The sequence below is a fragment of the Somniosus microcephalus genome, chromosome 9 (assembly GCF_052327205.1).
Source record: "Somniosus microcephalus isolate GS21.2 chromosome 9, FLI_Smic_1.0, whole genome shotgun sequence".
Lineage (NCBI taxonomy): Eukaryota > Metazoa > Chordata > Chondrichthyes > Squaliformes > Somniosidae > Somniosus > Somniosus microcephalus.
The window spans coordinates 134,691,858-134,710,172 of record NC_140995.1 but is presented as its reverse complement, the minus strand read 5'-3'; the positions used below and the strand labels follow the sequence as shown (position 1 = coordinate 134,710,172).

Below are 18,315 nucleotides of genomic sequence, written 5' to 3'. Positions count from 1 at the left end.
CAGGTCTCGTTGCACTTCCTCTTCTCCCAATCTATTACCATTCAGATAATAATCTGCCTTCCTGTTTTTGACACCAAAGTGGATAACCTCGCATTTATCCACGTTATATTGCATCTGCCATGCTTCTGCCCAATCACCCAACCTGTCCAAATCATCCTGGAGTTTCTCGGCATCCTCCTCACAGCACACACGCCCACCCAGCTTTGTGTCGTCTGCAAACTTGGAGATATTACATCTAGTTCCCTTGTCTAGTTCATTAATATATATTGTGAGTAGCTGGGGTCCAAGGACCGATCCCTGCAGTACCCCACTAGTCACTGCCTGCCACTCAGAAAAAGAACCGTTTATTCCAACTCTTTGCTTTCTGCCTGCCAACCAGTTCACTATCCAAGTCAATACCTTGCCCCCAATCCCATGTGCCTTAACTTTAAACGCTAATCTCTTATGCGGGACCTTATCAAAAGCCTTCTGAAAGTCCAAATACACCACATCCACTGGTTCTCCCTTATCTATTTTATCAGTAACATCCTCCAAAAATTCCAGTAGATTAGTCAAGCACAATTTACCTTTTGTAAATCCATGTTGACTTTGTCCGATCCTGTCACTGTTTTCCAAGTGCTCTGCTATTACATCTTTTATGATGGACTCTAGCATTTTCCCCACTACCGATGTCAGGCTTACCGGTCTGTAATTCCCCGTTTTCTCTCTACCACCTTTTTTGAATAGTGGGGTAACATTAGCTACCCTCTAATCCATGGGTACTGTTCCAGATTCCATGAAATGTTGGAAGATGATCAGCAATGCATCTACTATTTCTAGGGCCACTTCCTTAAGTACCCTAGGATGTAGATTATCAGGCCCTGGGGATTTATCGGCCTTCAATCCCGTCAATTTCCCTCACACCATTTCCCTACAAATACTGATTTCTTTCAGTTCCTCCCTTTCATCAGACCCTATGTTCCCAACATCTCTGGGAGGTTATTTGTGTCCTCCTTTGTGAAGACAGAACCAAAATATGTATTTAATTGGTCTGCCATTTCTTTCTTCCCCATTATAAATTCCCCTGATTCTGACTGCAAGGGACCGACGCTTGACTTCACCAATCTTTTTCTCTTCACATATCTATAAAAGCTTTTACAGTCAGTTTTTTTGTTCCCTGAAAGCTTACTCTCATATTCTATTTTCCCCTTCTTAATTAATCCCTTTGTCCTCCTTTGTTGAATCCTAAACTGCTCCCAATCCTTAGGTTTACTGCTTTTTCTGGCCAATTTATATGCCCTCTCCTTGGATCTTATGCTATCCCTAATTTCCCTTGTTACCCATGGTTGAGTCACCTTTTTTGTTTTATTTTTATGCCAAACTGGGATGAACAAATTCTGTAGTTCATCCATGCGGTCTTTGAATATTTGCCATTGCCTATCCACCGTCAATCCTTTGCGTGACCTTCCCCAATCAATCCTACCCAACTCGCGCCTCATACCATCGTAGTTTCCTTTATTTAAATTCAGGACCCTAGTCTCTGTGTCAACTATTTCATTGTCCATCTTAATGAAGAATTTGATCATATTATGATTGCTCCGACCCAAGGGGCCTCGTACAACAAGATTGCTAATTAATCCTTTCTCATTACATAATACCCAGTCTAAGATGGCCTGATCTCCGGTTGGTTCCTCGACATATTGGTCCAGGAAACCATCCCATAAACACTCCAGGAATTCCTCCTCCACAGTATTGTTACTAATTTGGTTAGCCCAATCTATATGTAGATTAAAGTCACCCATGATGACTGCTGTGCCCTTATTGCACGCTTCTGTAATTTCCCTTTTAATGCCATCCCCAACCTCTGCATTACTGTTTGGAGGTCTATATACCACTCCCACTAATGTTTTCTGCCCCTTAGTATTTCTCAGTTCTACCCATACAGATTCCACATCATCAGAGCTAATATCCTTCCTTACAATTGTGTTAATCCCTTCTTTAACCAGCAATGCTTCCCCACCTCCCTTTCCTTTTTGCCTATCTTTCCTGAATATTGAATACCCCTGGATGTTGAGTTCCCAGCCTTGGCCACCCTGGAGCCATGTTTCCGTAATCCCAATCAAATCATATTTGTTTACCTCTATTTGCGCAGCTAATTCATCCACCTTATTAGAAATGCTCCTCGCATTAAGACACAAAGGGGGAGAAATTCGGTATCGCCCATTTTGAGGCGCAAATATCAGCCGGGCGCAAAGTTTAGCGCCCGGCTTGCAAAATTCACCTCTCTCGCCCCTGGAGGTGATTGGAGCGCTAAATCAGGCGCTACACAACTCTCTTAAGGCGCTAAGCCCGAGGAGCGAGGCGCTACCTCAGAGGGCGGGCACAGCACAGGTGCTGTCAGTTAGCGACTGAACACAGACACACTGGCACCGGTCAGTTCTTAAAGTGGAGGGTCGATCTTGCTCTGCAGCCTCGCCCTGCTCACTGGAGCCTTGAATCTCGGCCTGGACAGACTTGTGGTGAAATCTTCCAGCCAGGGACTATGGAGAGGGCCAGAAAGCGAGCACAGCGCTTCAGCGAGCGTGCCTTGGAGGCTCTGGTTGGTGCGGTGGAGCGCAGAAGATCTCTACTGTAACCAGAGAGTGGCAGGAGGCCTTTGCCAAGCGAATACAGAAAAGCATGGAGGGAGGTGGCTCACAGAGTGACCTCAAGCAGCATGGTGCCTAGGACCCCTGTGCAATGCAGGAAAAAGTTCAACGACCTCACTCGGGTTGTCAGGGTGAGTGCCTTTTTTTCAAAACCTCCTCATCCCTCCATCTCCACCTCACTTTATGGCCAGAGGGTCTTGAAAGCCCCAATGCCCAGCACTCATCCAACGCCTATGGCCCGTTCATGAAACACACACGCACATTCCACACTTTGCATACAGTAAGGGCTATTCAACCATGGGAGGCATTTCAGGCAAGATCATGGCTGCATACAGTAAGGGCTATTCAACCATGGGAGGCATTTCAGGCAAGATCATGGCTGCATACAGTAAGGGCTATTCAACCATGGGAGGCATTTCAGGCAAGATCATGGCTGCATATTTGCTCAGATGCCGTCCTTTTTCTTGCAGGCCAAGCTGGCTCATAATAGGAGATAGCAGCAGCGGACCGGTGGAGGGCGGCCTCACCTTCAAGCCCTCAGCGATCTTGAGCAGCGCGTCCACAGGATTGTGGCAAGCCGGATGCTTGGTCCTGTCGCCACTGGAGACGCCGATCCCGTTCTGGCCAGCAATGGTAAGGTCATCATCACCTTTTTGTCCTCTCTCCTTCCACTTGTTCCTCACAACAGCAGCCTTTGTCACTTTCAATCCAAATCAGTACATCGCTGCACTCATGTCTCCCTTGCTGCCACCCTGTCCTCATGCTAAAGCCACTCTTGTACCTCCCTGCTTTCAGATGGTGATTCACCAGGTGAGGAGACGGGCCCTCAAGCTGCCATTGAGAGTGAAGCTGAAGGCGAGGAGGAAGAGGAAGCCGGACCATCAGCGCAACCCTCTGCCGAGGCAGCCCATGCCCATACTGGGGACAGGACTTCCCTGGAGGGGAGCGGGGGGGAATGGTCTGATGAGGGTGAAACTCCGGGACCCAGCGGGCTGCAGCAACGCGAAGGTGTTAGGGAAGCTCGGGGGCCTTCTCCCCAGACGGAGAGTGTGGCCTCGAGTCCTGCTGCACTGAACGCAGACGAGGAGCGGGTCCTCGCTGAAATGAGTGCCCAGGCGGAGCAAAGGCACACTGAGCTCATGGCTGCAGTGGCAAGGATGCCCGAATCCATTGAATCACTGGCAAGGAGTGTGGAGCACTTTGCTGTAGCACAGGCGGCTGCCACGCAAATGCTAAGTGCTACAATGCAGTCAGTGGCTGGTCTCATGCAGATACAGATTGAGGTCATGCGAGCACTGACTGCTGCCACCCTCGCTGGATCGGGCAGATTTGCCCGGGGCTCCCACCGCGCCGCAGCAGGCCAGCAATCTGTGCTGCAGCAGATTGCTCCGCATGCTGAAGTGCTGCCCCGTGGGAGTGCCAGTGTGTCGGTCGAGCAGGGAGTTGCTGTCCTCGCTCAAGATGACAGCATTCCTGCTGCCAACACTGTCACTTCTCCGCTGCAGCTGCCACCACCTGTAGGACAGACTGCTGCCGCCCATGCAGAGTTGGAGCAGTCAGCAGCCGGGCCCTCCAGGCCCAGAGCTGGTCCAGGCCGTCCCTCAAGGGCATCTGCAGTCTCAGTTTCTGACACTCAGCAGCCTTCCCCGAGCCTTGCTGCAGCCACTGGGGTCCCATTACGGAGGAGCTGCAGGGTGGGAAGGGGGCAATTTTGCAAGGGAGGCAGATCACCCTCGGAGGGCAAAAAGTAGGAGGTGTCGCAAAATGTATTTCATTGTTTTATTGAAGGCCGAGGGTCGTGGTCAAATTTTTGTTACTGTTTTGGACATTGTCTCCAGGTTGTGAGAGCCAGTTATGTGAATAACTTTTTTTTGGTGTTTCTTTCTATTACATTGTCATGTGGAAATGAGACACAGTTTGGGAAATAAAGAAGTGTCTGTGTTCAAAATGTGCATGTTTGGTCTTTGCGCTCATTGTTGCCTTGACCGGCTTAGGGGTTGCAGGATGGTTTCATTCAGGTTGTTTGAATTGCAGAAGCCATTCCCTCAGAGGGGGCCTAGAAGCGACTTGCTATGAGCCTTTGATGGACAGCCCTTCCACTTTGTGCCTCCCTCCCGCCTTGGTGCTGCTGATGACCATCCTCCTCATCCTCCTCCTCCTCCTCTGCTGGTGCTCCAATGTCTGGTGGTATTGGCTGGGTCCTGAGGATTGCCAGGTTATGCAGCATGCAGCACACAACAACGAAGTGGGAGACTCGCTCAGGCGAGTACTGCAGGGCTCCTCCAGAATGGTCCAGACAGTGGAACCATTGCTTGAGCACACCGATTGTGTGCTCAACGATGTTCCTGGTAGCTTGATGGCTCTCATTGTATCGTAACTCAGCAGGGGTGCTGGGCGAACGGAGCGGTGTCATCAGCCAGGTGCACACAGGATATCCTTTGTCCCCGAGAAGCCAACCTCCTGGGCGAAGCGGTGCCTCGAAAAGGTCTGCCACAGAAGTCTGGCGCAGGATGAAGGCATCGTGGCTGCTGCCTGGAAAGTGGGCATTGACAGCGAGTATCAGCTGTCTGTGGTCACAGACCAACTGGACATTTAAGGAATGGAAGCCCTTTCGGTTGCGGAAATCCTCGGCATTCTCTTGTGGTGCCCGCAAAGCCACATGGGTGCAGTCAATGGCGCCCTGCACCATGGGGAAGCCCACTATCATCGCAAAGCCTGTTGCGCGTTCTTGCTGCTTGTCCGGGGTCATGGGGAAAGAGATGTACTCTTGTCTCCTTTTAAAGAGGGCATTTGTGACCTGACGGATGCAGCAATGCACCGCGAACTGGGAGATATTGGCGATGTCCCCAGTAGCGGATTGAAAGGAGCCGGTGGCATAAAAGTTGAGAGCCACTGTTATCTTCACTGCCTCCGACAGAGATGTCCTGCTCCTCAGTTGAGGCTGCAGATCTGGCTGAAACAGGTGGCAGAGCTCAGTGACCACCTCCTTGCTGAATCGCAGCCTTCACAAACACTGCTCCTCAGACATGTTAATGTATGAGAACTGTTGGCAAAAAACCCATGGGAGGGTAAGGTCTCCTGTACCGAGGCCTGTTGACCCTCCTCCATCTGGCCATGATTGCCACTCTTCTCTGCATCTCTGTGCCCTCTGAATGTGATGGAGAAGGACGATGTTCCCATCCATTGCATCCCCCATAGTATCTGGGCAATCAAAGTTATGATGGTCAAAAAGCAAAGTACCTTCAAAGTTATGGTCAGAAGCCAAAACTACCTCAGACAGCGTTGACTCAATGCAGAAGTCTTTCTTTCTCTCTTTGTCTCTCTCCAAATCTCTCTCTCTCTCTCAGAACGAGTGGTGCAAAAATGGCTACCACACAAAAGCCAGGAAGAGGCCCCCTTTAAATAGCGCCCCCCCCAGCCCCACAGCGACTGGGAAGCATTCCAGTCAACCTGTCGTTGGTTGCGCCAGGCGGAAAGGAGGGGGGCGCCACTGAATTCCCGGTCCGGGGCACCCCAAGGGCGTTGCACTCTCGAATGACATCAAGATCTGCGTGCGCAGGAGATTGGGCGATATTGTTTAGCGCCGCCGCAAAATGTCCGGTCAATTTCGCGAGAGGCGCAGATATCGCTGCGCCTGGGCACTAGTTGGTTTGCGCTCCACTTAACGCCCTCTTAAGGCGCTAACGGGTGGTGCTACCAACTGAATTTTCCCCCCAAAGCCTTCAGGCTTGTTTTTTTAACACCCTTAGACCTATTAGAATTATTATTTACTGTGGCCATGTTTGATTTAAACCGTTGATTTCTCTGACTGCCACTTTTGTTTTTCTCCTTCCTATCTTTTGCTTTTATCCTTGTTTCCCTTTCCTCTGTCTCCCTGCTCAGGTTCCCAACCCCCTGCCATTTTAGTTTAAACCCTCCCCCACAGCACTAGCAAACACTCCCCCTAGGACATCGGTCCCGGCCCTGCCCAGGTGCAAACTGTCCGGTTTGAACTGGTCTCACCTCCTCCAGAACCGGTTCCAATGTCCCAGGAATTTGAATCCCTCCCCCTTGCAGCATTCCTCTAGCCACGTATTCATCTGAAATATCCTTCTATTTCTACTCTTGACTAGCACGTGGCACTGGTAGCAATCCTGAGATTACTACCTTTGAGGTCCTATTTTTTAATTTACCTCCTAAGACATGCAACTCCTTTTGAAAAGCTCCACAGCTACACTTCAAAAATCTGTATAGAGGTACATTGTTGTGTGTTAGAGAAGCACCATTTCAAAACTGAATTAGTGAAAAAACAGAACTATATTGAATTGAGGCAACACTTACTGGTTAAAAAAAAATACATACATATTCAAAAAGACAGATAAACACTAAGGGGGAAAATTGGGTTGGTTAGCGCCTCCTGTTAGCACCTCTGGGGGGTGCTAATGGGACGCTAGGAACTTAGCGCCCGAGCGCAGCGATTTTAGCGATCGAGCGCGGCAATTTTAGCGCTGCTCGCAAAATTGATCAGTCGTTTTGCGGCAATGCTAAACACTACTGCCACGATTTCCTGCGCCTGCAGATCGTGATGTCAGTCGAGCATGCAACGCCCCGGTAGCGTCCCATTCCGGATATTGAGTCACACCCCCTACCTTAGCGCCTGCCGCTAGGAACGACAGGTAGAGGGGAATGTTTTCAAGTCGGGAAGGGGCTGGGGGAGCGCTATTTAAAGGTGGGCGCTTCCTGCCTTTTCTTGTTGGCAAAATGTTTGGTTTTAACGCTGTCCTAAGGAGTTTTGCACCACTTTTGAGGTTCCTATGCGCCGAGCTCTTTCCTTGGGCCTATCCATTAGTGCTTCCAACACAATTGCTTTTGAGGTCTCTCCAGGCCGAGATTCAAGGCTGCAATGAGCAGGGAGTGGCTGGCCAGCAAGATGCCCCCTCCCCTTTAAGAACTGGACAGAGCCAGTCTGTCTGGCTTCCATGGTAACTGGCATCGCCTGAGCTTCGGTAGTGTTCTGAGGTAGCGCCTCGCTCCCTGACGTTTACGCCTTAAGAGAAGTGTGCAGCGCCTGATTTAGTATTCAAATCACCTCCAGGGGCGACAGGCGAATTTTGCAGTCGGAGGCGATAATTAGAGCCGGGCGCTAAACTTTGCGCCCGGCCGATATTAGCGCCCCAAAATGGGCGATACCGAATTTTTCCCCCTAAATGTTTCAAGTTTAAAAAAGAAAAATGATTAAATAAATGTTTAGAGATGTCATCTCGGTAGCCTGAACATGACACATTCCTGGTGAGCTCAACACATCAACTGAAACCAATACATCATCTTTTATTCATCTTTACTGACTGAAAGGTACTTAAAACCATTGGGCTAGATTTTCAGTATAGACAGTTTTGGGGCGCTAACCTTAGCGCCCGCCCGAAGTTAGCGCCCGCCCCAAAGTAGCGCCCCGTTGCCGGAAATTCAGTGGCTTCGCCCTAAGAGAGTGGTGGAGCGCTAAAAGAGGCGTTCCACTCCTACCTTTAGGCGCTAAGCCGGCGGTCCAGAGGGATAGCGCCCAGGCGGGGCGCAGCACGGGTGCGGTCATTTTTGCACTGACAGCAGACCCCGTGGTGCCGACCAGCTCTTAAAGGGGGAAGGGACGAATTGGTCTGCTGCCACGCCCTGCACACTGCAGCCTTGCAAAGAGGCCTCAACACTGCTGCTCAGCCCCAGGGAGTCATGGCAACGCCAGAGAAGGCCCGTCAGCGTGCCCTGCGCTTCTCAGAGGGTGATCTGGACATAATGGTCACAGCTCTGGAGGTGAGGCGCAAGATCTTGTTTCCAGAGAGTGGGAGGAATCCAACCCACCATGACTACACCAAAGCCTGGAAGCAGATCGCCCAGAGGGTGACGTTCACCGGCGAGGCCCCCAGGACCCACAAACAATGCCGTAAAAAATACAACGATCTGACCAGGATTGTGAAGGTGAGTAGCCTTTCCAGTCTCCTCCTCATTCTTGCATGTACACCTGACATGATGGGCAAAGGGACCTGAAAGTCCTATTGGCCAGCCCTCAGCCAGCAGCATTGGGACAGTCATGAGCATCAAATGGCCATTCGGCACTCTACACTTTGGCCAAGCTATTCCACCATGGGAGGCAGTGCACAGTACATCAGGGCTTCACTCTGTCCAAGCTATTCCACCATGGGAGGCAGTGCACACTACATCAGGGCTTCACTGCGCACTTACAGCCCGTCCTTTCTCTTGCAGGCTAAAGTAGCGTTTAATCGCTAGGCCCGTGCCAGGGGTGGCCGCGCCAAGCTGCAGAAGCTCACTCGGCTGGAGGAGCGCGTGTGTGTGCTCATGGGAGCCCGTGTGATTGTCCCCACAGCGTGCGGTGTATCCGACCCTCCACTGCCCGGCAATGGTAAGGACCTCGCCTTTTGGCCCTCTCACGTCGCACTGGCCCATCCGAGCTACCTCCTTTGCCACTGTCCCACCAATGCGCTGAATCCCACCAGTCCTAACTCCCTCGCTGACGCCGTCTCCTCACTCTGAAGCTACTCTTGTGCATTCCTGCTTTCAGCTGGTGACGACCAGGACCCTGAAGCTGCCAGTGACAGCACCTCCGACCAGGAGGAGGAGGAGGAGCAAGCCGGACCTTCGGGGGAACAGTCACGTCCCGCAGGAGAGGAGGAAATGCTTGACACCTCCTCACTGGACGAGTGCCTGGAGGAACTGTCGCAGGGCAATGCAGCTTCTGGGACCAGTGGCGTCCAGCCACCCAGCAGCCGTGCGCGTGGCCCGCGGCCTTCCCCCCAAAGGGGGGAAGGATCAGAGGGGAGTGCTGCTGCTCGGCACACTCGCCGTCACCAACGCGGCAAGGGTCCCCTAGTTCGGCCCCCTCCTCCCCAGCGGGAGAGTCGCAACTCCAGTCCGGACACCTTCACTTCGGAGGAGGTGCGGAAGCTGGATAAGATGGCCGACGACTCGGACCGGCGCCACACGGAGCTCATGAACGTGGTGGGGCGCATGCCTGAGGCCATCGAGTCGCTGGCGACCAGTGTGCGCGAGTTCGGGGCAGCAACTGCCGCGAGTGGCCGCATGCTGACTGATGCCGTCAAGACCCTGGCGGATGTGATGCGCGCGCACACCAGGACCACAGGGCCACTCACTGCTGCCACACGCGCTGTCTCAGGCAGGCATCGCCAGGGCAGGCGCCGCGCTGCACCATCCCAGCAAGCCGCCCGTCGGCTGATTGCTGCGGATCCTGCAGTGCGGGCCCGGCCGAGTGCCACCGTGCCACAGCACCAGCCAGCGCATCCCAGACGCCAGCTGGCCCACATTGCGCCATCCGTCGCCGCCATTCCCCCTCTGGGGCGTCAAGGGCAAGCGGCTGCAGCTGATGGTGGCCAGGCTCAGGTGCGCCACTCAGCAGACGGCCCCTCGAGGCCCAAACGCCGTGTAGGCCGCCCCCCAGCGGCATCTGGCGGAAGGGCATCTGAGCCTCAGGCGCCTTCCCCCAGCCTCGCAGCAGCCACTGGGCAGAGCTTGCGAAGGAGCAGCAGGCCGGGCAGGGGAGGCAAAATGCTGGCCAAGGTCTCGCCCTCGCGGGCCACTCAGTAGAGGGTGTGGGCAGCTTTCCTTTAATATGGCGGTGGCCATCTTTATTTTGCCCATGGTTGTGCTTTTGGAGGGCTTATTTTTTGCGTTAGGCCGACGTTGAGGCCCGGTTTGAATAAAGGTGGAGTGGCTCCTCCCCAGTTTGTGGGAGTGAGTCGTTTGTTGGGCTTTTTGTGGGGCCCGTTTATTGTTTTTGGGGATTCATGTGGGAAGGGCTTTTCATTTTTGTGAAATAAAAAATTATCTTTATTCATGCAGTCTCCATGGTTGTTCTTCTTAGTGTTTGTTGGCTTCGCCGGCTGAGGGCTTGCGGAGCGGCTGCATTCATCTTCCCTCATGGCCCCTGGTCATTCCCTGACAGGGGGCTTAGAAGTACCGTGTAATAAGGTGGCGTCGTGCGGCCCTTGGCCCTGGTCGCTCCCTCCTGGGAACGTACTCCTGCTCCTCCTCCTCCTCCTCCTCCTCATGCTCCTCCTGCTCCTCCTCCTGAGGTGCTGGTCCAACGTCAGGTGGCAGTGCCTGAGTCCTGCGGATAGCCAGGTTGTGTAGCATGCAGCAAACCACCACAAATTGGGAGACCCGGTCCGGCGAATACTGGAGAGCTCCTCCGGAGCGATCAAGGCAGCGGAACCGTTGCTTGAGGACCCCAATAGTTAGCTCGATGATGTTGCGGGTGGTTTGATGGCTCTCGTTGTAGGCCTCTTCAGCAGCGGTCCTGGGCGCGCGGAGCGGGGTCATGAGCCAGGTGCACAAAGGATAGCCTTTGTCCCCGATGAGCCATCCTCTTGGGGGAGGCTGTGCCTGAAACATGTCATGCACAGTACTCTGCCGCAGGATAAAGGCATTGTGGCTGCTGCCTGGGAAGCTGGCATTGACTGCCATGATGCGCTGCTTGTGGTCACATACCAGCTGCACATTCAGAGAATGGTAGCCCTTCCTGTTGCGATACTGCTCGCCATGCTCCAGAGGGGCCCGCAAAGCCACATGCGTACAGTCAATGGCGCCCTGCACCAAGGGGAATTCCCCGAGTCTGGCAAATCCCAATGCGCGCTGATGCTGGCTCTCGAGGGCCATGGGGAAGGAGATGAATTGGCTTCTCCTTCTGAACAGTGCTTCGGTCACGTGGCGGATGCAGCGATGCGCGCCATACTGGGAGATGTTTGCTATGTCCCCAGCAGCGTATTGGAAGGAGCCGGTGGCATAGAAGTTCAATGCCACCGTCACCTTCACTTCCACCGACAGAGACGTCCTGCACCTGAGCTTTGGCCGCAGATCTCGGCGAAGCAGGTGGCAGATCTCTGCAATGACCTGCTTTCGGAATCGGAGCCTTCTAACACATCGCGCGGCACTCATGTTTAGGTAGGAGCGCTGCTGGCGGTATAGCCTGACCTGGTAAGGCCTACGTGGCCGACGCCTGTAGCCCCCTCTGCCTCTAGCCAGGGCTGCCCCTCTCACAATGCGTCTGCGAGCCCTACGGACATGGCGCTGCAGCTGCGCGTTGGCACCCCATGCAGCCCCCATCAAATCCTGGCAAACAGTCTAATTTCCAAATGGCCACTTGCAGCGCTATTGCCTGAGTCCAAAAATACCTGGCTCTTGCTGCTTGAAACCAGTTACCTATCCTCCTTGTTGTGTCTCCAGAAATGCGTTGCACAAGACTGTTTTCTGAAAAAAGGATGGCCTTTATACTGGAGAGGACGTTCCCTTTAATTAGCGCCCCCCGGGGCCCGCGCTGGTTGTGTTGCGTTCCTTTTTCCAAACGCTCCGGCCGCCCGCCGCACAATGGGGCGGTCCGACTGAAGTTTGGAATCGGGGTGGCCAAAGGGCGTTGCACGAGGATGTGACGTCATTTTCTGCGCGCGCATCCGGGCGGGCGCTAAACTTTGCGCTGGCGCTAACGGGCAACTTAATTTGGGGCGGGGCGCAAACTGCGCTGCGCCCGGGCGCTACACGCATAGCGCCCGGAAATCACTTCTCTTAAGGCGCTAACTGCTGGCGCAAGCGACTGAAAATCTAGCCCTTTGTCTCTGGTACTTTTAAGTTGAATAAAATACACAAAAGTAGTCTGAGAGTATGTATAAGTCTTGTTTGGGGTATAAGTCTTGTTTGGGTTTTAAATCAATCAATGAGTCAGGACATTAGATTACTAAGGTGTGGTCACACAGATGGCGAGTCATAGTTTTAACCTCCCTCCACCAGAGACTGAATTGTATCAGCTGCACCACTGTGAGGAACTGAGCAGAGGACAGGTCCTGCCCCACAAAGAGGGAGGGGGAATAAAGTCAAAGGAGGTGTACATCTTCTAGGAGCAGTGTCAGAGCAGCAATGGCAGAGGCTTGGAAATAGGTCTTCTGCCCACCTTTTCAGCTACAGCTGGTGGATGGCCTGGAAAGCCAGGGGAGAGAGGTGGCAGATAACACACTGGGGTAGATCTTGACTTAGTGCAACAGTATAAAATGGGTGATAGTGCATTGGCAGCTCATTTTACATCTCTCCCTGTTATTATTTCCAATGCCTTCAAAATAAAACTCTTACTGAACTGAATAAAGTGTTTTGTATTCCTTGTTTTGATCTAATACTGCTGCAGTTTGTCATACTTGCCACTCAAGCCTCACAGAAACATTGTGGAGAGTAAAGGTCGAAAGTTCAGGAATACAGCATGCTGATATATAATAATGCTGCACTCCTGAGAGATCAACTGCTTTTAATTCCTCACAAAACACCTTCCAGGTGAAACAGCGCTTTACTTGTACTTCTTTCAATTTAGTATACTTTATTCGCTGCTCACAATGCGGTCTCCTCCACACTGGGGAGACCAAACGCAGATTGGGTGATTGCTTTGCGGAACACTCCATTCAGTCCACAAGTGTGGCCCTGAGCTTCTGCTCGCTGATCACTTTAACTCTCTGTCCCACTCTGACCTCCTACACTGTTCTAATGAAGCTCAACGGAAGCTCTAGGAACAGAACCTCACCTGTCGATTAGGCACGTTACAGCCTTCCGGACTCAACATTGAGTTCAACAATTTCCTATGCCCCCATTTTTTTTGGATAGCAGGTGCTGCAAATGATTCTGCTTTTGTCATTTTCAGCTCCTCTAGACCCAACTTTTGTTTCTTTTCTTGTCCCATTACCACTCCCTTTTGCTTTGCAAGATCATCCAGATCTTCCCTTTTATTCTTTCCTCCAACCACCCCCCCCACTTTCCCTGCCTCTGTACTTGCCTTAAAACCTGTTATTTCTCTAACTTCTTCCATTTCTGACAAAAGGTCATCGACCTGAAACGTTAACTCTGTTTCTCTCTCCACAGATGCTGTCTGACCTGCTGAGTATTTCCAGCATTTTCTGCTTTTATTTCGTTATATAATTTGTTTAAATATAAAAGAATGAATAAAATTGGGGCATATTCAAAGTATCGGAACCTCCTTACTGTTGAAAAAATAGAGCCTATTGTTTTTAAATTAGGGCTTACTAAAGGTAATAAAATTGGGACCTGTGTAGTTTTTAAAATATCAACTTTTTCAATATTAGAAAAGTTGGGACACCTCTCATTGAAAAATTGGAGACATCTCCACTGAGGCACTTTTCCAAACTTCCCATACTACACAGTTCCTCCCACTCCCATCCCTCACAGGTACCTTTCCAAACCCACCCTCACTAAGATAGTTTCCCCATCCCCCACCTCCAATCCCTCACGGAGGTACTTTTCCAACACCCCTCACTAAGTCGTTTTTCCAACTCCTCCCCTTCTGAGGAAATTTTTTATGTCCCCCAGCGCATAGAATCATAGAATGGTTACAGTACAGATGGAGGCCATTTGGCCCGACAAGCTCATGCTGGCTCTCTGCAAGAGCACTTCAGCTAGTCCCACTCCCCAGCCCTTTCCTTGTAGTCCTACAAATGTTTTTCTTTCAGGTACTTATCCAATTCCCTTTTGGAAGCCACAATTGAATCTGCCTCCACTACCCTTTCAGGCAGTGCATTCCAGATCCTAACCACTCGCTGCGCAAAAAGGTTTCCCCTCATGTCGCCTTTGGTTCTTTTGCCAATCACCTTAAATCTGTGTCCTCTGGTTCTCGGCCCTTCCGCCAATGGGAACAGTTTTTCTCTATCTACTCTGTCCAGGTCCATCATGATTTTGAACACTAAGCACTTTTCTAATTACTCCCCCCCCCAACCCCACTGAAATACATTTGCTGCACTCCCCTCCCACAGAGGCAGTTTTCCACATCCCCATCTCCCTCCCCTGTTACTTCCGGCTCCCTTCCCTTCCTTCTGGAAGCCAATGTAGGTTATTGAGCACAGGGGTGATGGGAGAATGGGACAGAGATAGGGAGGGGGAATGGGACAGAGATAGGGAAGGGGCGAGGCCTTATTTGTAAATAAGGAGGATCATTTTAAAAATTGAGGTGTTGCTAGACCAGGAGCCAGTGTAGGTCAGCAAGTACAGGGGCGATGGGTGAACTGGACTTGGTGCGAATTAGGATACGGACAGCAGATTTTTGGATGAGCTCAAGTTTATGAAGGGTGGAAGGTGTGAGGCCGGCCAGGAGATCATTGGAATAGTCGAGTCTGGAGAGAACAAAGGCATGGTTGAGGGTTTCAACAGCAGATGAGCTGAGGCAACGGCAGAGACGGGCGATATCACTGGGGTGGAAATAGTTGTGAGGGGAGAATACGAGAGAAAAACTTGCATCAGGTTTCATAGGACTATAGTACAATGACAGTACCCTATCTCTGCTTTTAAACATATGTGGGCCTCAATTCTTACATAACTTAAGAACAGATGCCTCACTTTCTTACAAAATATTAAATAACAATGATGAAATTATATGTTACAATTTTGTTCCGATATGTGTTCTACCTTTAGTTGTAGTTGCTATTGCTGATTTTGCTTTTTTCAGCTTTCCTGGTTCTGTAGATAATATAAGAATATACATTAGTAATTATGTAACAAATATATTATTCATGTACACCCTCCAGATATAACCATTCTTAATTAAAATCCATTACAAATGGAAGAACTCAGTAGCAATTCTGTCATAAAATCAGCAACAATATTTGATTAATTTTGAGTCTTGGCTGTGAAACCAGATAAAATATTTAAATGGCCATTGTCAGTGTGTGGGGAAGTTTCCACAAGCTAAGTTCCTGGAACAACTAGAAGAAATTTAACATTAAAATGCTGCTGAAATTCTACCAGGCTAGCTGCCACGGTAAGATTGTGATGCATTAAACCATTACAACCTTTTTTTTGTAACCCGAATCTTGAAAGGTGCCTCATCAGATGGCAATTCCCTTTTTAAAAAGGTGCACATACATGTGATTTTCTGTTAGAAATGTTCCTTAAGAAGAATGATGTGAGATTATCACAACAAGTATTCCAATGCTGAAATTTGGTATAATTCCTGCTCATCAAGGAGGACCAATATCAGATGTGCCTTGGGCCTGCACCCAGCACAAATTTTTAGGCTAACCACTCAGTTATAATAAATTTCCTGTGATTTCACATATGATTCACCTTGGCTTTTTTCACTTGCCTCAGCCATACAGTAGCTACACCATTCACCTCAAGCTGATGTCCATTACTTTATCCCACTACCTACTAATTGTTACTCATATTGCTTCTGCCATCTCACCTTCTGTTGTTAAATACACATTTTATAGCTGGAGTACCATTCCTTAACACTCCAGAATTGATTTACCATTCATTTTCATCTTGTGCCATTGCAATCACTAGCATGAACACTGATATATGCACAAGGTTTGTCATTGTCTAATTATAACCAGAAAAATTATTTATTGCAGTGGGATGTAACATTCCTCAACAAATCCTATGATATTCATCTCACAGCACAACATCGCTCATTTCTCCCTTCCCCAGCACTAGGGAATATGGTGTACTGCATTTCGCAGCCTGCCTAACAAGTAAATCAAGTTTCTGTCCAGTTACTGTAACAGCTGCTCATACAGCCATCAAGCACTCAGCTCACTGACCCTGTTTAAAACTAAAGTCTGAATTAAAGTGGCTGTTACCTGAATGTTAGGTAAGAGGTATAAAGGGATACAGAGCAAAGGCAGTTGAGGCACAGGTCAGCCATGATCTAATTAAATGGTGGTACAGTCTCGAGGGGCTGAATGGCCTAATCCCATTCTCATGTTCCTACGCTGACTGTAACAGCAGCTGTTACAATAACAAAATGGAAGCTTCTTTCATTCTTAAGTGGACTGAAAAAGAACGAAAAACTAACAATTTAAAACATGAATCTGGTTAAAATTGAAGCGCTGGTGATGGGAAAAACTAAGTGAAAGAACAAGAAAAAAAAACTCCACAGCTACCCATGATTTTATAATTTCCTCTGCAATTTCCTTTTGGTTTTTGGCAGTTTTGCCTTGATTATAACACATGATATGCCTGGCTCCAGAGAGCTATGCTTTATTGATGGTCGTATCATTTCTTTAAACCTTGAAGGATTAATCTGGATTGATCAACTAATAATCCTATTTTTTTCCTGAATTTACAATTTCTGATTAGTGCTAGTTTACGATTCAGGACTGTGCTGTTCTGGGTTTTTTTAATCCCTCAGCTCTATTGAACTACACATTTCTCCTCTGGGAGGGACTGGAGATAAACTGTGAGAATGGGTCACATTTTATTTGTTGTTTGTTATGTTTAAAGGATATCACTAATAAAATTACCATTCTGTACATACCAATGAGTTTTGCTCAAGTTTTAAATTAACCACTGCACACAAACATATTCTGGCAGCAGGTCTGCAAAACAAAGCTGGCTCTGAATACAATCTGGTATTTAGCATAGAGGCACAGAAGGAGGCCATTCGGCCCATCGAGTCCGTGCCAGCTCTCAGTAGAGCAATCCAATCAGTCCCATTCCCCAGCTCTAGCCCCGTAGCCCTGCAAGTTTATTTCCCTCAAGTGCCTATCCAGTCTCCCCTTGAAAACATTGAGTGTCTCCGCTTCCACCACTTCCGTCGGCAGCGAATTCCGGGTCCTTACCACTCGCTGCGTAAAAAAGTTTTTCCTCATATCCCCCTGAATCTCTTGCCCAAAACCTTAAATCTGTGTCCCCTAGTCCTTATACCATCAACTAGTGGGAACAGCCTTTCCCTGTCTAGCCTATCCAAAACCGTCATAATCTTGTACACCTCTATCAAATCACCCCTCAACCTGCTTTGCTCTAATGAAAACAAATCCAGCTTCTCCAACCTGTCTTTGTAGCTAAGATCCCCCATCCTCGGAACCATTCTGGTAAATCTCCTCTGCACCCTCTCAAGGGCCTTCACATCCTTCCTAAAGTGTGGTGACCAGAACTGGATGCAATACTCCAGTTGTGGCCTAACCAGCACTTTATGAAGGTTCAGCATTACTTCTCTACTTTTGTACTCAATACCTCTATTTATGAAGCCCAAGATCCCATATGCTTTGCTAACCACTCTCTCAATATGTCCTGCCACCTTCAGGGACCTATGCACATTAACTCCCAGGTCCCACTGTCTCTGCACACTCTTCAAAACTGTGCCATTAAGTGTATATTGCCTCTCCCTGTTCCTTCTGCCAAAGTGCATCACCTCACACTTTTCTGTATTAAATTCCATCTGCCACTTGTCTGCCCATTCTGCTAGCCTTTCTATGTCCTGTTGCAGTCGATTGATATCATCATCACTATTTGCCACACCTCCAAGTTGGGTGTCATCGGCAAATTTAGAAATTCTACTCTGTATTCCAATATCCAGGTAATTTATATATATTAAAAAAAGCAGTGGCCCCAGCACTGACCCTTGGGGAACACCACTGTCTACCATCTTCCAGTCTGAAAAACAGCCATTTACAACAACTCGCTGTTTTCTGTCCTTAAGCCAATTCCTTATCCAAGCTGCCACTGGCCCACCTATTCCATGAGCTTCAATTTTGTTAACCAGCCTTCTATGTGGTACTTTGTCAAACGCCTTCCGAAGATCCATGTAGACAACATCCATTGCATTCCCTTGATCAATTCTCTCTGTTACTTCATCAAAAAATTCAATTAGATTAGTCAAACACGATCTGCCTTTTACAAACCCATGTTGGCTCTCCTTAATTAGCTT

The 18,315-nt window shown here is 49.5% G+C and overlaps 1 protein-coding gene across 50 annotated transcripts in view; it reads right to left on the bottom strand.

Moving 5' to 3' along the window:
* Positions 1–18,315, bottom strand: part of trdn (triadin) — a 732,832-nt gene that overhangs the window by 288,099 nt on the left and 426,418 nt on the right. For all 50 annotated transcript variants that reach the window (XM_085997256.1, XM_085997227.1, XM_085997243.1 and 47 more), the window contains one exon: positions 15,075–15,125. In XM_085997256.1, coding sequence (XP_085853382.1) covers positions 15,075–15,125 — 51 coding nt within the window. The remainder of the gene's footprint in view (positions 1–15,074; positions 15,126–18,315) is intronic.